General features: G+C 39.2%; 1 protein-coding gene across 1 annotated transcript; it reads right to left on the reverse strand.

The window, feature by feature from the left end:
• Positions 1 to 265: 265 nt before the first annotated feature.
• FRG1 (FSHD region gene 1) lies at positions 266 to 7,299 on the reverse strand. The gene is made up of 9 exons (XM_026072602.1): positions 7,183 to 7,299; positions 7,032 to 7,099; positions 5,026 to 5,148; positions 3,960 to 4,017; positions 3,662 to 3,776; positions 3,154 to 3,258; positions 2,569 to 2,660; positions 2,069 to 2,179; positions 266 to 1,200 (listed from the first exon to the last, which is right to left on the reverse strand). The coding sequence occupies exons 1-9, from the start codon at positions 7,242 to 7,244 to the stop codon at positions 1,164 to 1,166; spliced, it is 771 nt and encodes a 256-aa protein (XP_025928387.1). The 5' UTR covers positions 7,245 to 7,299; the 3' UTR covers positions 266 to 1,163.
• Positions 7,300 to 18,589: the final 11,290 nt, after the last annotated feature.

Raw genomic sequence — 18,589 nt, forward strand, 5'->3', positions numbered from 1 at the left:
TCTTTATGCTTTTTCCCCTCAAGACCAACTGCCTATGAAATTAGACCAATTTAAATTGCCACTACTGACTAGACTTTATTGGTCTTTTCTTGGGCTCTTTTTTAGAAACCTCATTATCTTGCACTGGCTTAAAGCTTTGTATTATTTGTGCAGTTCAAACTGACAGCCAGAAGAGGGCTTCATGGAGACAACTCAGGTGACCACCATACAAATCCTTAACATTGTTTCCAAGTAACCTTTATGAAGCAGATTAGGGAAGCTGTCACCAAGGTAGTTCCTATGAGATGTTTTTATTGAAAAGATTTTGGATAATCAGAACAGAAACAGGAAACCACAATTTATAGGAGATATTAGGAATGCATATTATAATATGACCTTAAAAAAAAGGTCCCTGTTGTTTTATTAAACATAGGCTGAAGTCCATGCAGTAGACAAACCAGCAAAATTTCAGTTGAAATCAATTTCCTCCCCCTCTCATAAAACGAGCAACTTGCTAACACAAAGCAGTCATCCTCTTTTCTTATGAAGCACCTGCATTTCCATTTGTAATAGGATTTCGTGACTTGTCCATACTCTTGCCAGTACATGGATTATGCTATTTATTCACCTAAACAGTGGGCCTGTTCTGAACGTTGTTTTATAGAGTCTGAAAATCCTGGTCCAAATCCTCACCTGAGGCAGAGTAGAATGGCTCCATAAAAGTCCTACTTGGGAGCTGATAGGATGTATTCAAAGACATGCATTTTCAATTATTTCTTATTTGTTCAATACAGTTACAGATTTCTTAATGGTTCAGTGCATTAACAATATTTTGCTTCTGAAGTTCGTTGTTGTTCTCTTCCTGCCCTTAATCACCACCTCCAAGTTCAGGTTCCTTTCATCAACTTTGGGAAAATTCAGTGGGTCAAATAATTTGTTTTCAGTTAAATAATTATCTAACAATTTCAATAGCATGTAGTTTTAGAGTAGGCTTAACAATAATATTACTGAAAGATGATATTAGTTTGATGCTTAATTACAACTCTCAGGTGAGCCTTTAAAAATAGCATAATAAAAACATCAACAAAATGCCTTCTGTAAAAACCTCATCATTATAAAATATTTTACTCTTGTTCTTAACTTGACCGTATCACCAAAGATACAGAAGATGGGTCAGCTGGTTATCACTTGCAGTATCTATCCGCTTTCAATTTTGCTCTCCTATATGGAAAGAGTAATGCAACAAGATTCAGATTAAAACAGAAGATGATTACATTTGAATACTTTATCTGCCTTAAAGCGTTAAGGAAGCATTTAAAACTTTACTTCAAAGCACATATTAAAACCTGACAATATTTGGATTTGTTTAGTAATTCTGCTTTCTTAAAACTGCTAGAACTGTAGTGTGACAAGTTAACCTTGACTTTCCTCCAGATCATGGATTGCATTTTGTCAGATCACTCAGAAGAATGCAGTCAGATCTAATGTGATTTGAAACTGACTTTGAAACTCAATCTGTGATGGCCAGAGAGAACTCACATCACTTGCAATTAGGCAACATCAGAAATTGTCTTCTGCAATCAGTCCATTTGCATTAGTGCAAACGTTCCTTTATGTGGTATACTGACACAAAATGTTTAAAAATTTTCTATATTTTAAGATTAAAATTTTCTATATTTTCTAAGTTTCTATATTCTTTGCTCAATAAAAAAAAAAGCTTTAATCCCACTAGATCATGCAAAGACAGTTCTTAATATAAGCTGTTTCTCTATAAACACGCAGCTCTCCCCTACCCAAAATGTTCTGGTGCCATGGGTGTTGAAACTGTTAAAAATTAGCCCAATTTTTATGAGTAAAATAAATTCTTGCATCCTTGGCAGTAAACAAACTGAAAAGACCTAGTTAAAGATTTCAACAAGAATTCATTTCTGGATAAATCCAAACCTGGGAACTTCCAGCTAAAATAGTACGAACTCAGAACAAAACCCAAAACACAAGTAGCAGGACACAGACCAGAGAGGAAAGTTTACTGAAATTCCATCTCCCTATAGTTTTTAATTAGCACATTATTTTTTGTACTTTAAAATACCTGTCAAGCAGCGTTTCATGAAAAGTGCCTTCCTTTCTGGCTTTTCTGAGGGCTTTTGTGTCTTCTTTGCTTATTTTGAGTTTTTTGTCTTGAAAACTTTGGAATTTCTTTCTATAAAGAAAAAGAAGTGTAAAAAGTGTAACTTCTCTGGAGTTTCGTGTTTCAATAAAATGGCAGCTGTAATCAGAATCTTAATGTCTATTTTGCAGTAGGCAACTTGCCTAATAAAATCCAAGCAAACCATCACAATACCATATATTGCCCTAAGGCTTCTATAGGTACAAACTATGCAAGCATTTTCGGCATTCTAAGTGGGGGTGACATGATTAGCATGAAGTGATTACAGGTTTTAGAGAGTCCCTTCAACTATCAGCATGACAAGTCAGGGAGTAAAGACCCCAATGTTTTCCTAAAACAACAGATTTGGTACTTGAGCATGGAGAAGTCACAGGGATAGCTGATTTTAGAATGCTGCCTGTTAATGGCTTTCAATTACATACACATAATTGATTTCACACTGTTTAACATTTCCTTTGTCTTCTTCTGGAACATCATCTTTCTTCTTAGCTTCTCTTTCAGCACAACTACGAATCTAGTCATTGAGAGAAAAAACAAAACAGAAAATGCATTTAAAAAAAACAAAAACAGAAGTTACAGGTTAAAGAAGACAATACATTCTTCATAAGAGAATATAAGTCACAGTAACTTTTTAAATTCTCAGATTTTCAGTTTGTTAGTTCACACCTGAAGACAACTGTAACAAAAGCAGTAGCTCTAGCCTGAAGCATGGGGTGGAAGGGTTAAGTCTAATCCTTGATACCACTGTAAATCATATAATCCCCTTCAACTCAAAGAAGCACCATGACAGTTAAAATTAGCAAGAGTAGAATAGTTTCCTATCTCTACTGGAAATACCTTAGCTTATGTAATCCCGGTGCTCATTTGCCTTTTGAGGCAAATCACTGGACAGCTTATAGAATACAATTATAACTGTATGCTAACTGTAAACTGTAGTAAACTGGATAAGATTGAATATTCATACCAATCCTCCATTAATTGTATAATTTATGCACAAATTCTATTACCTTTATCATTTCTTCTTCTCCTGCAGTTTTACTTCTGGCTTCTATGTCTCCTTCTTCATTACATCTAACAAAACGGCTGTTTGCTGCTAGTAATGCCATTTTCTTCTGCATAAATAGTATCACATATTGTTAACACAAAGAGTTTGTATATAAATCTTGATTCATAACATTTATCCTCTACGATACACGAGAAAGCTCTGTAATTGTGTTCTGTTCTTTTCTGTATTGATGCTATAACAGCTGGCTGGCTGTATTATCATCTCCTTTATTTCCGTATCGTATATAGCTGCCAAAATGCAGTAACTTGAACTATTTTAAGAACTTTTAAAGAAATATAATAAATACATGGTATTTAGGAAAATAAAAAGTTAAAAGTTATAATACTGTTGAGATTTCAAAAGGGTTTTACTTCATGGACAAAGAATATTTTACTGCCTTGATAAATAGACTTAACTCAAAATACAGTCAAATGCCAGGAATATCCAATGAATTATTCCAGACAGCTTACATCTTGGAAGACAGGTTCCCATTGCTCTCTTGATCCTATAGCATCTGAACGTCCGACAACAAGTCCATCTGAATTTATACCAAGGTATTTGCCATAACCAGACTTCAGAGCAATCCTCAAAGAGAAAATATGGGAGAACAATAAAGAATGTTTTGAATTAAAGCAATCCACAATATCCAACATTTCACAGACAGGTTATCACTTTACAGTAATTTTGAAGAGACCATTAAACATGTATTCACATCAGAAGCAAGGATAACAAAAATCAAAACTTATAGCATTTTTTTATAATACATACCTTGTATCAGACAGCTTTACAGCAGTAAACTGCTCAGGAGGACTAGGGCCTTCATCATCTGAGGGATGAATTTTCCATTACTTAGGTATGAAATATTAAACATTCCATATCTTAACCTGTTAGCACTATGGAGTTTAAAACAGCCTGATGAATTATACAACAGCTATTGCTGCATACTTACATATTATGGAAGGCTGTGATGCTAGATTTTTTGAAAATTCCTTTTGAATTTACACGCTCAAAAAAAACCCCAACAACAAAAAAAACCCCAGCAACGCAGGTGCTTATTTATGTTCATAGAGGTAGAGTGCTTGAAACAAGACACAAAATAAAGACAGTCCTTGCTTTGAGAAATTCACAACTGAGAATGTGTCGTAATTCTCCAGACGGCTATGAAAACGTTAATCTCCTTGTAATATTTTTTCCATAACAAAACGTATTATGGTTTAGCTAAGGTAACACAAGTGACTATTCTGAAAGCCACTAGCTTCTCCATCCCTCAAAACTGAAGTGAGGTAATACTGCCATCTTTGCCTTGACCTCACTTTGAAGAAGAAATACACCTTCAGGGTTTTGAAACAGCCCTTGTTTGACTGATGGCTCTCAGATTCAGAGTGAGGGACAAGTTAATTATCTGGCCACTCTTGCAGTCCACTTAAACAACAGAAAAACAAGTATAGCAACACAAGGACTTGACAGTAAGCCTTGAAACCCATCTGACTTGAGTTTCACTCTTCAACTGATACCACAAAGATTTTATAGGATTTAATAAAAGTTATACTGCTTTTTAACTAGTAAGTGGTAAGGCTTTTAATGGATGATCATCTCCAAATCAGTTCAATTTACTGTACACATAAAAGAGCAAGAAACTAGGTAAGTGAAACTGATTAGTAGTCATTAGTTTTAAGTCATCTACATGCTACAGCTAAGATTCTTAAATTATTTTCTTACTCTTAATCTGTAAAACTGCTTATCTTTAGACCATGCTAATTTAATCAGAAACTTTTATGCCTTGCATTACTAAAACTGCCTGCCTTTCTTTTTAAACAGATTTCCCAAAACAAACCTTTATGTGGTGCTCCAAGCGTAAACAAGCCATTGTCAAGAGCATGGATGTAAGCTCCTTTGTCCATTTCTATAGCTATAGTTCCTGTAATTTCACCGAAATTACTGATGGCCCACCAGTTTCCTGAAATACAAAAACATGGTATGTAATAGAATAATTAAAACTTTTGGTTACAGTAGTTCAAGAGATGGTATTCCTGTGTCTTCTCTGAGATTTGGCATTCTAGAGATGGCAATGCACTACTGTATTATAGGATCTCTGCGCATTACATTATACTACAAAGCCAATTTAACGGTGAGCTGCTGCTGAAACAGGCAGCCTTGCTATTCTACCCCCACCCTGCCAACCCAAGCCATGGGCTCCTGCACTTCATCCCTTCTTTGATCTGTTAGGTCACAAAGCAGGTTGATTCGGCCAGAGCTGACCCAGCAGAAGATATATCTTGCAAAAAAGGTATTTCTTCTCTGGACCAGCCTCCTGCAGTTTTTTGGCCACATCCAATTATTAGATTCTCCAAACACAAGAGAAACAGTAAAACCATCTCTTTTGGCAGCAACTCGCTGCTAAATTATTTCATGTGAGCTATAATCCTTAGATTTAAGTTGTTCAAGCTAATTATGTGTGGACATTTGAGCCGCACAAAATCCTACCAAAGTTAAAGACAGCCCCACCCACATTCCTTGAGTGAAAGTTATTACAACTTTTATATTTTTAAATAGATAAAACAGTATACCGAGAAAATTTTGAAGTGTTTTCTGCCTAAAAGCAATAATATTAACCTGCATATAGTGCCCTCTTTCCACACAGTAAATTCTGCAAGTCAGTCTTTTTCTTGAGCAGAAATAATTGCTCCCTGTCTCCACACAACATATGAAGCTAACTGTCTTGTCCCATACAGTTATGGCTTGCAGATCAGCATATGAATTTTCCAAATCTCTTACAGCACTCTTCTGAAATCTGGGTAAACTAAAGAATTCAGAACATACATAACACTGTTTCACATTCTTCTAGCACAATAGCATGTTTTTTCATTGGTCATTTTTTGTTTGAATAGAGGAATAATGAAAACTCCTCTTGCACTACTATAGCTTTGCCCACACGCATATAATAGAAGATAATGTTTATCTTGTAAGCTGTACTATGCAGTATGTATCTGCATCCCTTTGACTTTGTGGTTAATTTTCAGTTGTTCTTGTTTGTGAAGTGAGCTGTGATGAATCAGGGACAAGAGAACTCTGAGGGGCAACAGTCTGTCAAGTTACCACTTGTGATGGAAGCCTACATACAACTTCGATCCTCCAATTTTATGAAAAAGGAAGAAATAAAATCATATTTTGTTACTGATTAATATTTGTGTTTTCAGTTTCAGTTAACAGTAACAACTTATAATGTGAATACATCACAGGCAGTTAAATATGACATATTGAAAACAAACTGATAGTCTCCTGCTTTTGAAATGATCAGAGGCTCATCTGAGTGACCTGGTTCTCACCAGATGGCTATGAAAATGTTAATCTCCTTGTAATACTTTTTCCATAACAAAATGTATTATGGTCATAAAGTAACCAGTGACAGAGTAGGAACTGAAAACACAGCTGATCCAACTACTAATCTGCAAGTAACAGTAACACATGAGATGGATTATATATGTGGAAGTCACTCATTAAATAGTAGCATTACAGAGCTAGAAAATTCACAGATAGAGGGCAGAGGGCTCTTCTCCTGGAGCAAATACTATGGAAACAAGTGAGACTCAAGCAGATAACGATCTTGAGATTAAAAAACTACATACTCAGCTAAAAAGACAAGCATAAAATCCACCTCATTGGTGCCAAAAGTTCCACTCGGAGCCTAGAAGGCTGCAACTCGCAGGTTTACAACTTTGCCACCGCACATTATTCACACGGGGATTACATTCAGTTTAAGAAACCCTATAAAAATCCCTTCGGCTCCTGCCACCACCTGCCATTTCTGCGTTGTCACAAAACTCCTGGAAAGCGGCTCACCGACAGTGTCGAGCTGCTCTTCCGCATCCTCCTCCCTCTTCCTTTTCTTGTCCTTGTGCTTCTTCTTGCTGCGAAGGGAGACAAAGCGCGGTGGGAAGGGGCCGCGGGCGGAGGTGGGGGGAGCCCGGCCGGGGCCGCCCCCGGCTCTCACCTTTTCTCCTTCGCCCCTTTGAGGACGAGCTTGGTGGACTTGACGCAGGAATACTCTGCCATGGCGGGCTACGGCAAGCGCAGAGGGCCCGCCCCGTGACGCGCCGACGGAAGCCCCGGAGCGCCAAGCTTCGCTCGCGCGTTGCCCCGCTGGGAGCTGAGCGCGCGCATGCGCCGTGGAAAGGGCCAGCGCGGCGCGCGTGGCGCTGTGGCGTCGTGGGGGCGTGCGCGGCCCGCAGGGCGAGACGCGGGGTTTGCGGGGAAAAGTACAACGAGGGAAGTTTAAAGTTGCACTGAAAATCATATCTCGCTAGGTCCTCCGTGTCCACGCGTGGCGTGGCGTGGCGTGGCTCGGCCCGTTCCTGCGCTGGCTGCGCGGGCCGCTGGCAGAACTGCTGACGCCTGCCCGGGGGGCGCGGGCGAGGGCGAGGGCCCGCTCCGGGGGCACGTTTCCCCCTGCGTTTAAAAGCAGGCGCCAGGGGCGAGCCCGCCCGCCGGCCCGCCCGCCGCGTCGCCCAGGAGCCCGGTGGCGGCGAAGGTGGCCTTCCGCCAGCGCCGGGCGCGGCGCTGAGGGGGACTGCGGGGAAGCCCGCAAGGCCGAGGCGGGAGCGAAGCCCGTAAGTCTGCGGCATGCGCCCAGCTGCGGCTCCGTGAGGGTCATGACAGCTTGCCCTTCCCGTTAGCCTCTCGTTATTCCACAGAGCAAACTGCCTCTGGCTTTCCCCGGGACACGAGCACCGTTCCCTTGCCCTGCTCTCCTGTTAACATATCTTCTCAAAATGTACCGCTCCCTTTTCTTTCCGGTGTGGCCTTACTAACACATCTGTAACCAAACTCTGAATTAGAACAGTTGTTAACGGTTTGCATTTAGCCTTGTAGTCTGTTGTTTCCACTTCGCAACAATGGAAGGGATTTTGGTGCCTGAAAGCTTGCTTGCTTTTTCTGATTATACTAGCTTGTCAAATGAAAGATACCAGCTCAATCAAATCTTGTCTTGCATGTACGCGTACATAGATGATTGTGTTGGGTTGCTTCCTTTTTATTTCTGATTTCATAACTCATCTATGCTTTCAAACTTTTTTCAGCACCATGAAGGAACCTGCTAAAAGTGAAAGATGAAATTCTTGTATATGATTATGTCAAGACCTTTAAAGTCACTGAAATCACAGCCTGTTGATAAAAATGTGTAGCTTTCCTCAGTGAATGATACTAGAGCTTGTGGATGATCTCAGGCTTCTCTGCAGGTACTTTTATCAGATCCAGGGCCCCTGGCTATCTTTCACCAAAATGCTTTTGGTGAGACATCTGTAATTTCTATCTATATACCTAACCTGACTGTCCCCATATTTTTGTTTATGGAGCTGTGTTTGAGTGGTTATATGTGCTTTGTAAAGTGAAAGGAACAGTGTGTCCTTAATGAAATTTGGAGTTTTTGGTGTGTGTCTTGTTTTGAAGTTCAAACTCTGCTAAGGATAGATTAGTGAGCTTTGTGGAGAATGAGGCTGGGAAGAGGCATGAATTTGTCGGTAAAAGAGATGTTTGAATCAAGCTGCTGGTGGATGTGTATTCGGAATACTTTGTGTGTCACGGGCACTCTACCTTCCTGCCTGTGTGTTCATCAGCAATTTGTCACTGAAAGACAGTAATCTTGCTCAATGACTGGGGAGTGGATAGCTTGAAGCAGGGTGTCACAGTAGTAGACAGTATGTGACTTTATTGATTTACTGACTCACCACGCCCTGGAACTTTTGTCTTTGCGATTAGTTCTTCCAGGAAGAGCTGAAAAAATTGAGAAAGCAAAAAGGTGCAGGCAATGACAAACTCCTTTGCTGATCAGCCCTGATTTCTGCATGGAGCTAAAGTCAGGCAAGTGTCAGGTTTGCTAAGTCTTATGTTCAGTCAGGTTGAGAAAATGTCACATATCTGACTGTATGCGAAGGGCCAAAGAAGATCCAGATTTCCAAATATAAGATCAAAATACCTAGCCAGACTGCTGGCAACCCATCCACTGCTTTCAACATCACCCTCAAGTACATTATTTTTCTTTTGTTTTCACATACTGGAGATGRTTGTTTAACTTTTTATAGCAACCTTTTGATACCTTCTTCTTAGAATTTTGTAACCAATTTTAGAATGGTTGTTATTTGCTTGTGTGTTTGTTTTTGGTGGTAGATAAAATAACTTGTTCACTGTTAAAACATTTTAGTCAGTATATTCATTTTTGTACTATATTCTTATGTCTCCTGCCCTTTGAAAATTAATTCAAGCTAACCTCAGCAGCAACCAATTTTAGCAAATATAAGCATAATTGTATCTGACTGTCATTTTATCATTAAATACTTTTTTGCTGGTTCTAAACAGATATGCCTATAAGGCAGAAAGTATAATAAAGGGAATATTAAAAACAAGAGAGCAATTATATAGAAATTAAAAAAAAGTATGGAGAAAACAAATAAAGCAGAAAGAGTGCCTGTCCGCATGCTGATCACTCTGTTTCTGCATTGCATGCTTTACGCTCAAGTGTTTTTGCTCCCCCCCGCCCTTTCTTTTTAGGCCTTCGTTCTATGGAGGGCAGACCTGTAGAGATTCTTTATTGCAATCTCAAGTCTGCTTCTTTAACTGGACAACTTTATTTGTGATGTGTCTTCTCTTCTGAGCACTTAACTGTGCAACCTTAGCATTTTTTATATATTTGTGTACTGTTGTCAGAGTGGGCCTGTATAAACTCATATAACATTACAGCACTTCAAAAGAATACAAGCACTTTCCTGGGTGGGAAGATGGGAGAGAGGAATGTAATGTTTTAGTAAGTTATGGAACAAAGATGTCTTGACCACCTTTGGTTAAGATTATAAAGCATTGTATATTAGATGTAATCACTTCAAAGTTATTAAGAATTATCCAGGGTAAATTGCTGTTTTTTGTTGTTAACTTTTGAAAAACAAAAGTCAGAACAATTTGTATTTTAAAATACATATGTATATATATAAGTATATATATATATCATGTGATGGAAGTGCTTGGACTTTATATTCTGCTGTTTGTCCACCAGATGTTGCTATATCCACAAAAATAAGTGCAGACCAAGAAATTTGAAAAAAACAGTAGTTTCATTTGATTACAGATCACCCTTACAGATCTTGATCCTGGAAAGATACACAGATGCTTACGTTTTTGCATCAGGAATAGTCCCAGTGAGTTCAGTTAAGCTACTCACTCTGTGTAAAGTTAAGTGGCTTTGTAAGATTTCTTAGGGGCCATATCAATTATATTTGATATTTTATTTTCCCCATTATGAAGAGAAAGAGGGACAGAGACAAAGAAGGACAGTGAGACAATAAATTTCTAATTTTAAAAGAAATGTAGATTTTTTTCAGGCTCCAATAATGTATAATACGTCTTCTTGTTAGTGAATATAATTGTATTTATAATTCACATTTTTTTTTTTTTTTAAATTTTAGTGACACCAGCAAAAAACAGGCATCAGTACATTATTTACAAAAGACAGGGAAATCTTTTCCCACAGGCAAAGTGATGCCATTAATCAGAACACTGTATCTAAAATGATATCATTTTAGAAAAGCTGTTTAAACTTTAATTTGCCAGTTAGTATTTTTGAAATTAAAACATTTCCAAAATGTGCTAGCTATGGTTGTTTAAAAAAATATAACGGCTCATTTTCTCTATAGCAATGGAAATAAATGGAGCCTTTGTGTTCGCAAATGTAAAAAACAAATCACTTTTTTAATGACTGGATTTTGTTGCCAGCTTGAAATTTGCTGTATATTCATTTTATTTTAATGCCTAAAGAGTGAAATCATTTGCTGTCTCTCATGCAGATGGGGCAGATTGGCTAAGGTGTCATTTGCAAAATGTGCACTTTTATCATTCGAGTTTGAAGAGGATCATTTCAAACAATGTTTCTCACAGACACTTTGGACTGATGAAATCAGAGAGCTGAGACTGAGTGTCCGTGGATATAGCCTGGTGTTATAAAAGTCTGGAGAAAGGCCTGGACAAAAATTTGAGAGCTTTGGAGTTTACTCTTGGCTTGTTTATTTAGGTTAGGAAAAACATAAATTTCTCCCAAACCAGAGAAACTTGAATTAGTTTTCCTGATAACAGAGTTGACAAATAGTTTATCTGCTTTTTTTGCTTTCATTTATAACTATGGGGCCCTTGTGAAATATCTAAGCTGCTGACTGATATAACAGCCAAGACTGATATAGTTTTGTTTACTCATTTACTGAAAGAGGGAAACCTGATGTGAGTTAGAACCAGAACAACTATTTTTTAATATTTCTCCAATGGGCAAAATACATATACTGGAACATTGCAGTGGTTTCTCATATTGTTCAACAGTGGCTGTGTGAGAATGTCGATACATCCCTGGGACGTGATGGTGTGTATTGCAGTGACATAACAGATGTAAATTAAAAGCTGATTTCATTCTTGGCATTTGAGATACTGAATGCTGAAAATGATTTTATTATAAATTCTTAATTTTAAATGTGGCCTGAGATTACCCTTAAAAAAAACCCTAAAATGTTAATGTTTGCACAGACAAATATTATCAAAATGGCACTTTTAGTGCTTAGTCAGTCCATGGTATAATATTTAGAATATTGGAAAATACAAAGGGGTTCTAAGCCTGCCTCAAGTTCGGGCAGGATGGAGCCCCAGCTCAGGTCCCCAGTCCTTGGCATCCCTGGTTCAGAGACCCTGTGTTGGTTATGTCTTCTCAGCTTCTTCCACTTTGCCTGATCACTCCTTCCCTCACCTTCCTCCACTGTGGCTCACCAAAGTTACTGTGGCTAAGTTTCTGTGGCTAGCCAGGCCTTCTCTGCGTCTGGTTCTCCAGGCTGCTGCTCTCTCTGTTTGGGGTTTGGCAGTGGAGGATACACAGGGCACTTACCAAAATCCATTCTGGATTTCTGTTGGACACTGAGGGCATGAAAAAAAAAGAAAAGAAGAGGTAACCTTTAATGTACTGTAGTCTCACACAAAGGTGAACTTCATATGGTATTTGCTTAGGCTCTGCCTTTCTGATTTCTGCTCATCATTCAGAATGCCCTGTCATGTCTCCTTCTCCCAAATTATGATGTTAACTTCCACTAATTGCTCTGCTTTTTATCCTGATTTGCTAGGGAAATTTGTATATGGGTACGAATGTATTTGTATTTGTCTCTCTATTAGTCTGTGTTTTCTTGTCAGTATTTTTTTTAACTGCTGGCCAGTTTCATTCAGACTTAGCAGATGGGTTGAGGTCATGAAGACAAGCTACTGTGAGTTGTGAAACTGTGGTTAGGTAAGTAGGAAAGAGAAACCTGCAAATTTCCTGACTGCAGGAAGGGCTGCAATTTGAATTCCCATCTTATTAGAGACAGGAGAGAACCTCATGCAGAAAGGAAACTGTGAGGAAAAACTCCTAGTAAATCATAGGACACTAATGAGTGAAAAATCAAACTGCATTACTTCTAGTGCCTAAGCAACAATTTATTGCTATATACTGTAATTATATTTTTTACCAGATGGAAATWTGATTCTAAAAGTTTAGTATATTTGATTTTTTTTTGTCATTTTCTGACAAATGACTAGCATGTTTGGTGCAAATTTAGCTGAAAACCCCTTACCTTATTTATTGGTACTGTATTGCAAATGTGAACTTACATATAAATTATAACAGGACTGGAATCTGTGGTGTGTGTTCATATGCAGACTTTTAGCTCTCTGGGACACAGTTTTGTCTTCTCTCCCGTGGGCCTCATTTCCCTTGTTAGATGTGGCTGAATTTGTTAATCTCATTAGGAAATGCACTGGTTTCATGGAGAAATAAAATGAAGCGGTCAGTCTAGAATGAGCCCAGATTTACAGTTTCATGTATATACATTATTGTGTGGTTGTTCTTTTCTGGCATATAATCAAATTTAATTTATATCCATTTTCTATCCAGTGATTATTTTTATCAAGTGTCTCAAAAAAGGTTTCTTCTCTTTTATATTTCTTCTATGACTTACTAGGAAATAAAACAGGTGGTTTTGCATAGTCTAGGAAACCTTCACAGCCTTCCTTCTCAGAAGTTGCTTAGAGAGGGAGCTGTAGCTCCCCTTTCCCCAGTGGTCCCGTCTGCTGGCAATGAGACTACTTCTCTTTCTTGGCCTGGGCCAAGATAGAATTGGGAAACAACCAGCCAGAATTCCTTTTTTCTGCCCCCCCCCCCTTTTTTTTTCTCAAGAACATGTGACTTTACTCTGGGCTATATATTTCTCTTACCCTATGCCTTATGAGACTATATGAATGTCCTTTATAATTTCACTGGAGATATGAATTGGCAGAGCTTAAAAGGAGAATGAATCCTTGGCAGGGTGTTCATTTTCAGTGCTGCTGTCCTCCCTGGCCATAAAACTATACTTTTTCTTTGTAAATTATGTTTGTTCTCCCCCAGGATTGCCATATAATTTCCCTCTGTGTTTTTTTTTTTTAACAAGACTGCAACATTTACCTGCTATGATTGTTTTCATTGCCCATTTGAATTTGAAGAGCTATTCTAAGTGATTTTCCTCTCTTATCCTCCATAGCTCTTGATTCTGTGTAATTTTTCCTGAATGCTGTCGCTCTTTCCCTAAAAGATAATTTTCACTAATGCAGTAGAAGTGAACATCTTTTTAAAAAATGCTTTTGTATGGATTTAGCAATTGCGGAGGTGGGAGGGAGACCTGTAGGCTATCGCTTATAGAATAGGTATAGCATAGGCAAAGACAGAAAAAGCTTTTTGCTCTGGAGGAAAGTCTCAGCTGTTCATTCTCCCTGTCTGTGCACTTTCTAGTGAATGTGTAAAATGTAAGCAACAGTGGTTCCAGTTGTGTTTTTTTTTTTTTCTCTTATTAGGACAAATATAAAAGAGAAATTAAGACATTTAACTCATGCTTATTTGTGGAGGCCTGACTCAGACTGTTCTACTTGCTTCTTCATCCAAAGAGCCTTCAGATGGTAACAGTAGCTATTAGATTTTGAAGCAGTGAAAGAGATGAAAGGCAGATGTAGAAATTTCTGATCTTCACCTTAATCAGGACCATCATCAGTACCTACTTCTACTTTTGCTATTAATTTTGCCTATCATAAAACTAGTAAGTCTTGTTTGCCCATGTTTTTATGCTATGCTTTCTAAAGGCAACACAAGCAGAATGAAACAGGTTCTGAGTTTACACTCATCCTTCCTTCTTACTATTAGGAAATAAAGTTTCTAGCTCATAGCACAATATACGGAAGCTGCTTTGAAATATGGCAGCCAGTGTTGCCAACATTCAGTATTCTAATGCAGCTGTCATAATTGGCTTTTTTTAAAGCTTCAGTAACTTGAATGAATGAATGATGTGAGACCAGCTTCCATTAAAAAATGCAATCCAAAATTCCTGTCCTTCCTGGTCATGAAGAAAAGACATAAAACTTGATTGTAGGGGCTTAAAAATTTGAAAAGCAGAACAGTATAAGACCATATCTATTACTTTTTAAAATACAGCTTTTAAAGCCATTGTTGTGAGTTTTTGAGCCTGACTAATGATTGTTGAATGCTTTGTGTTGGCAACATCTGTTGGCTTGTGTCCTGTCACAGCAGGTAAATGAGTGGGAGTTGAAACTGCTGATCTTCCCACATTTTGATCCTGAGAAAAAGGAGAGAGAACATTTCAGTATGCATGAACTGCTTTCAGACTGTTTTCCCCACAACGTGCCCTCAGATACATCAGTGCTTTTCTTACAATCTAGGTGCAGCACAAAATATTTTTTCCCAATTAAGCTTTATTTTGCTGAAGGGGTCTCTCCTGCTCCTGAAAATCCCAAATCTAATTTGCCAAAGGTAAAAGTAGTCATTTTGCTGTCGCAGCTTCGTGAAACTTTTGTGACAAGCCATGAGCTGGTTTAGAACATAAAAGGTGAAGTCAGTGAGACTGGCTAAGTGTTTCAGTGCATCCCAGASTAATATCTGGTTGGAGCAGAGTCCCAGGGAATAATCCAGGCAGAGTTTTCAGGCATGTGCAATAGGTGGAGTATAACTTACACAGTTAACATCTTAATGGAGCACCGAGCCATATCCATAGCATGCTTTGTCCTGTTTGGGAGCCTGGAGCCCTGGGGAAGGGTACCTGTGAGGATTTGCTGTAACCATTCTGGAGCACTGCCCCTGAAATTCTCCCTGGCTTGCTTCAGGTGCTTAGTCCTTTGGTGGGTGCAAAAAATTTTCAAATCCAATCACATCAGGCTCCCGAAGAATATTTCAGCATCGGTAGGTCCATTGTTGCTGTTGTATTTATTGAAGATAACCAAGATCTAGCTCAGGTTTGGTCACTATCTGAGGTGTCTAGAATAGCCACATATAGGAGGTACAAAATGTCCAGCTCTGCTAGGTTCATGAATGGGACATGTATTTTTCTCCAGTATCCAGCAGAAAGCTGTGACTAGTCTAGCTGAAAGAAATACCATTCTGTCCAGGACCTCAGCACTAGCTATGGGCAATCCGTGGTCAGGCATGTTGGCCAGGTGTACCATAGCCAAATACCTCATTCTTCCCTGGAGATGGGAAATTCCCTCTGTTCTGAGCAAGGCAAACAGTCTGTCCCAGGAAGTGCAGAGGTCTCATCCCCCTCTACCAGGCACAAGGCATGACAGGGTGGCATGTGCACCTGGCTGAAGTTAGAGTGGAAAAAAAAGAAAAGACTGGTGGTTCAAATTCTTCTCAAATGGCACAAAATTCAGAAAACAGGCCCATGTTGTTTAAGTAGAACAAATTTTTAGTGTAAAAATTATTTTGGTAGCCTCATGGTGTGAGGCAAGAAGTGAGCTCTGCAAGCCAGTCTACTCTTAATAGCCCTTCAGTGTTTTTCTGCTGCACTGAGATGTTAAAAAGAAGAGAAGGTGTATGTATAGGTCAGGTCTTTGTCTCAGAGGCTGATGGAGTGCATAAAGAAGGCCACCCCATCTTGGTAGCAGTGTATAATAGTCAAGGTTCACACCTGCCTAATATTTTCAAATATTGTTTGAAACATTATTCACAATAGCTTATTGCAGCAATCTGGAAAGCTTCAGTGTCAGTTCAGAGTAACTGTACTCCTGTGTCGTGCTTGGGTTATGGCCTGAGACAGATTACTCACAGAAAGGCAACAAACATAAACACTGACCACATTATGGCCTGACTCTTAAAGGCAATGAGAAACAAAAGTGCCCTGTGGAATCAATGTGAATCCAAAGCAGTATAATTAATAAAAACAAACAAACAAGGGTTTCTAGCAATGTAAAGCCCAGGTTGCCTCTGCCTCCATATACAAATCTATGCATTCATCCACCAAATGGCAGTAACAACCCTAAAGAGAGTAAAACAGAAAGAGAGCTGTCAGGCTCCTGGATGTCATATGGAACCCCCTTCCTTGCTTTGCTTTACTTCCAACTGTTTCACCCCTATGACCTGATGGTGCCAGGTCTTTTCTCTCTGTGCTCCTCAGGGCGTGGGTGCTGGTATGAGATGCTAAGAGCATTGCAGGTGCCACCGTTTGTTTCTTCTCCTCCCTGTGAAGGCACATGACAGGACTCCCCTGCGTTGGTGCCAGTGACACCCTCACAGATGGACATGTCAGTGTGGAAGTGCAGGTCAGATGAAAGTGAGGTGACATGGCTTCCTAATGGTCACCTGTGGCCTGTGAGTCCCTTGCTGGTGGAAGGAGGAGGAGCAGATGGAGGCAGCTGTTTTTTCAAATACCCCCTTTGATGCTGGTGACAGAATGCTCATTCTGGCTTGATGCAAAGTTCTATCTTGTGCTTCTACTAAACGTCTCCTGATAGAGAGGCTAGGCGGTAATCCTGGCTGGACTGATGACATGGATTTGGCTGCTGCTGGGCTTCTGGTCCGCTCTTGGCATGAGGAATGCAGTGTAGCCATCCTCTGTGGTGGTGGTGTCTGAAGGGTCAAATCCTTGGGGTTCTCCTGTTTCTTCCCTGCCTCATCCTCCTGCTGAAGGGTAATGCTGATGGACAGGTGAGGATGGAAACAGGGTGTCAAAGTGAACCCACATCCCAGCCCATCTTGTGGGGGAGATATTGGCAGACTTGAAATGCTGAAGTCAGTGAACAGGTAGAGAACTGAGTCATGAGAACACTACTGCAGGTACCTTTATGGAACTGTTTAGGTTCCAGTGAAATGCTGGGTAATTTAAGTAGATTCAGCCCTTTAGTCATGCCAGTAAAAAGCACATGGATCTTTAGGCAAAACCTTTAACCTAAAATAGGAACAAGGAAAAGGACAATATGTGATGGGGTTATTATTGCTCATATTTACAAGTTGCAACTAGCAGCAGAGAAGAAATCTTTGCGTAGACTTGCATTTTCCCTTACTTAAAGCTGTAAAGGCAAAAGTACTTCCTGAAATCCTTTGAAAGTTCATACAGTGACCAGTTTGCCTACTGTGTAGCTAACCTTCTAGCTCTATAATATTTTATGCATCACGTCATGATTTAACAGGATAATGCAGGCCTGTGGAGTAGACCCGTTTGTCTTTTCCTTTATTTCATTGACTGCCCAGAAGGGGGTATGTATTCTGGAAAGTTCAGATCAAAAACCTATTCTGTACCCTGGTTGGAACCCAGCCTTCTGGTAAGCACTCAGTATTTTATCACAGATGGTGCAGGCAGCTGATAGTGGGCTGATTGGTCTGGAAGGTCCTAGGATCTTCTCTGTTAGAAGACCAATAACAGCATTATTCTTTTTTTCCAGTGTTGTGCAAAAGCAAAAATAATAAATCAATAAAATAATCCACAGTTTAACTGCTCTAAGACAAAAAAATCAGGAATTAAACTATAAATTATTTATTATTCTTAAAACATTTTAGTGGCATCATCTTTCTGTGTTTTACCTGAGAGATTATTTGGATCTCTCTTACATGAAATGCTTTATTTGAAGCTTTTTCAGACTTAAATTAATAGATTAGTTTTAGTAGTGAACCAGTTGGAGTTAATCAATTGAGTACAACTGTACAGAGGCTCTCCAAGCTAGGCTGGATTTGAAGGGTTTAATTTTAATCATGGTCTGAGAGCTACAGCTGCTTCATGTTTGTTTAGTGATAGAGTTGATGAGCAGCTAATTTGAAAGGAAAGCTCGGATGCAGGTGTGAAACCCCTCATGAGTATAAGAGGACTGGCTCTGAATATAGGAAGATAGTGCTGAACGTATTGCTGTATGGTAAGCCAAAGAATTTTTTCAAATGTTTCTAACAGAGTGAGCTTGAATTAAATCCCTTGACCCAAATGTTCTGCACTTTTTTTACCGTATCACTTAAGTGATCATCTAACATGTCAGAGACCCAGATTTGATTCTCTGCTCTGTCTGTTTTTGAATCTGTATCTCCAGGTTCCAGGATTCAAGCC

The sequence above is a fragment of the Apteryx rowi genome, unplaced genomic scaffold (assembly GCF_003343035.1).
Source record: "Apteryx rowi isolate R43461 unplaced genomic scaffold, aptRow1 scaffold_344, whole genome shotgun sequence".
Lineage (NCBI taxonomy): Eukaryota > Metazoa > Chordata > Aves > Apterygiformes > Apterygidae > Apteryx > Apteryx rowi.

Coding starts and splice junctions, on each gene's coding strand:
- FRG1 (XM_026072602.1), bottom strand. CDS start 7,244: ATGGCAGAGTATTCCTGCGTCAAGTCCACCAAGCTCGTCCTCAAAGGG. Junction 3,259..3,661: donor GGGAACCTGTCTTCCAAGAT/GTAAGCTGTCTG, acceptor CTATTTATGCAG/AAGAAAATGGCATTACTAGC. Junction 2,180..2,568: donor CAGTGTGAAATCAATTATGT/GTATGTAATTGA, acceptor TTTTCTTTATAG/AAAGAAATTCCAAAGTTTTC.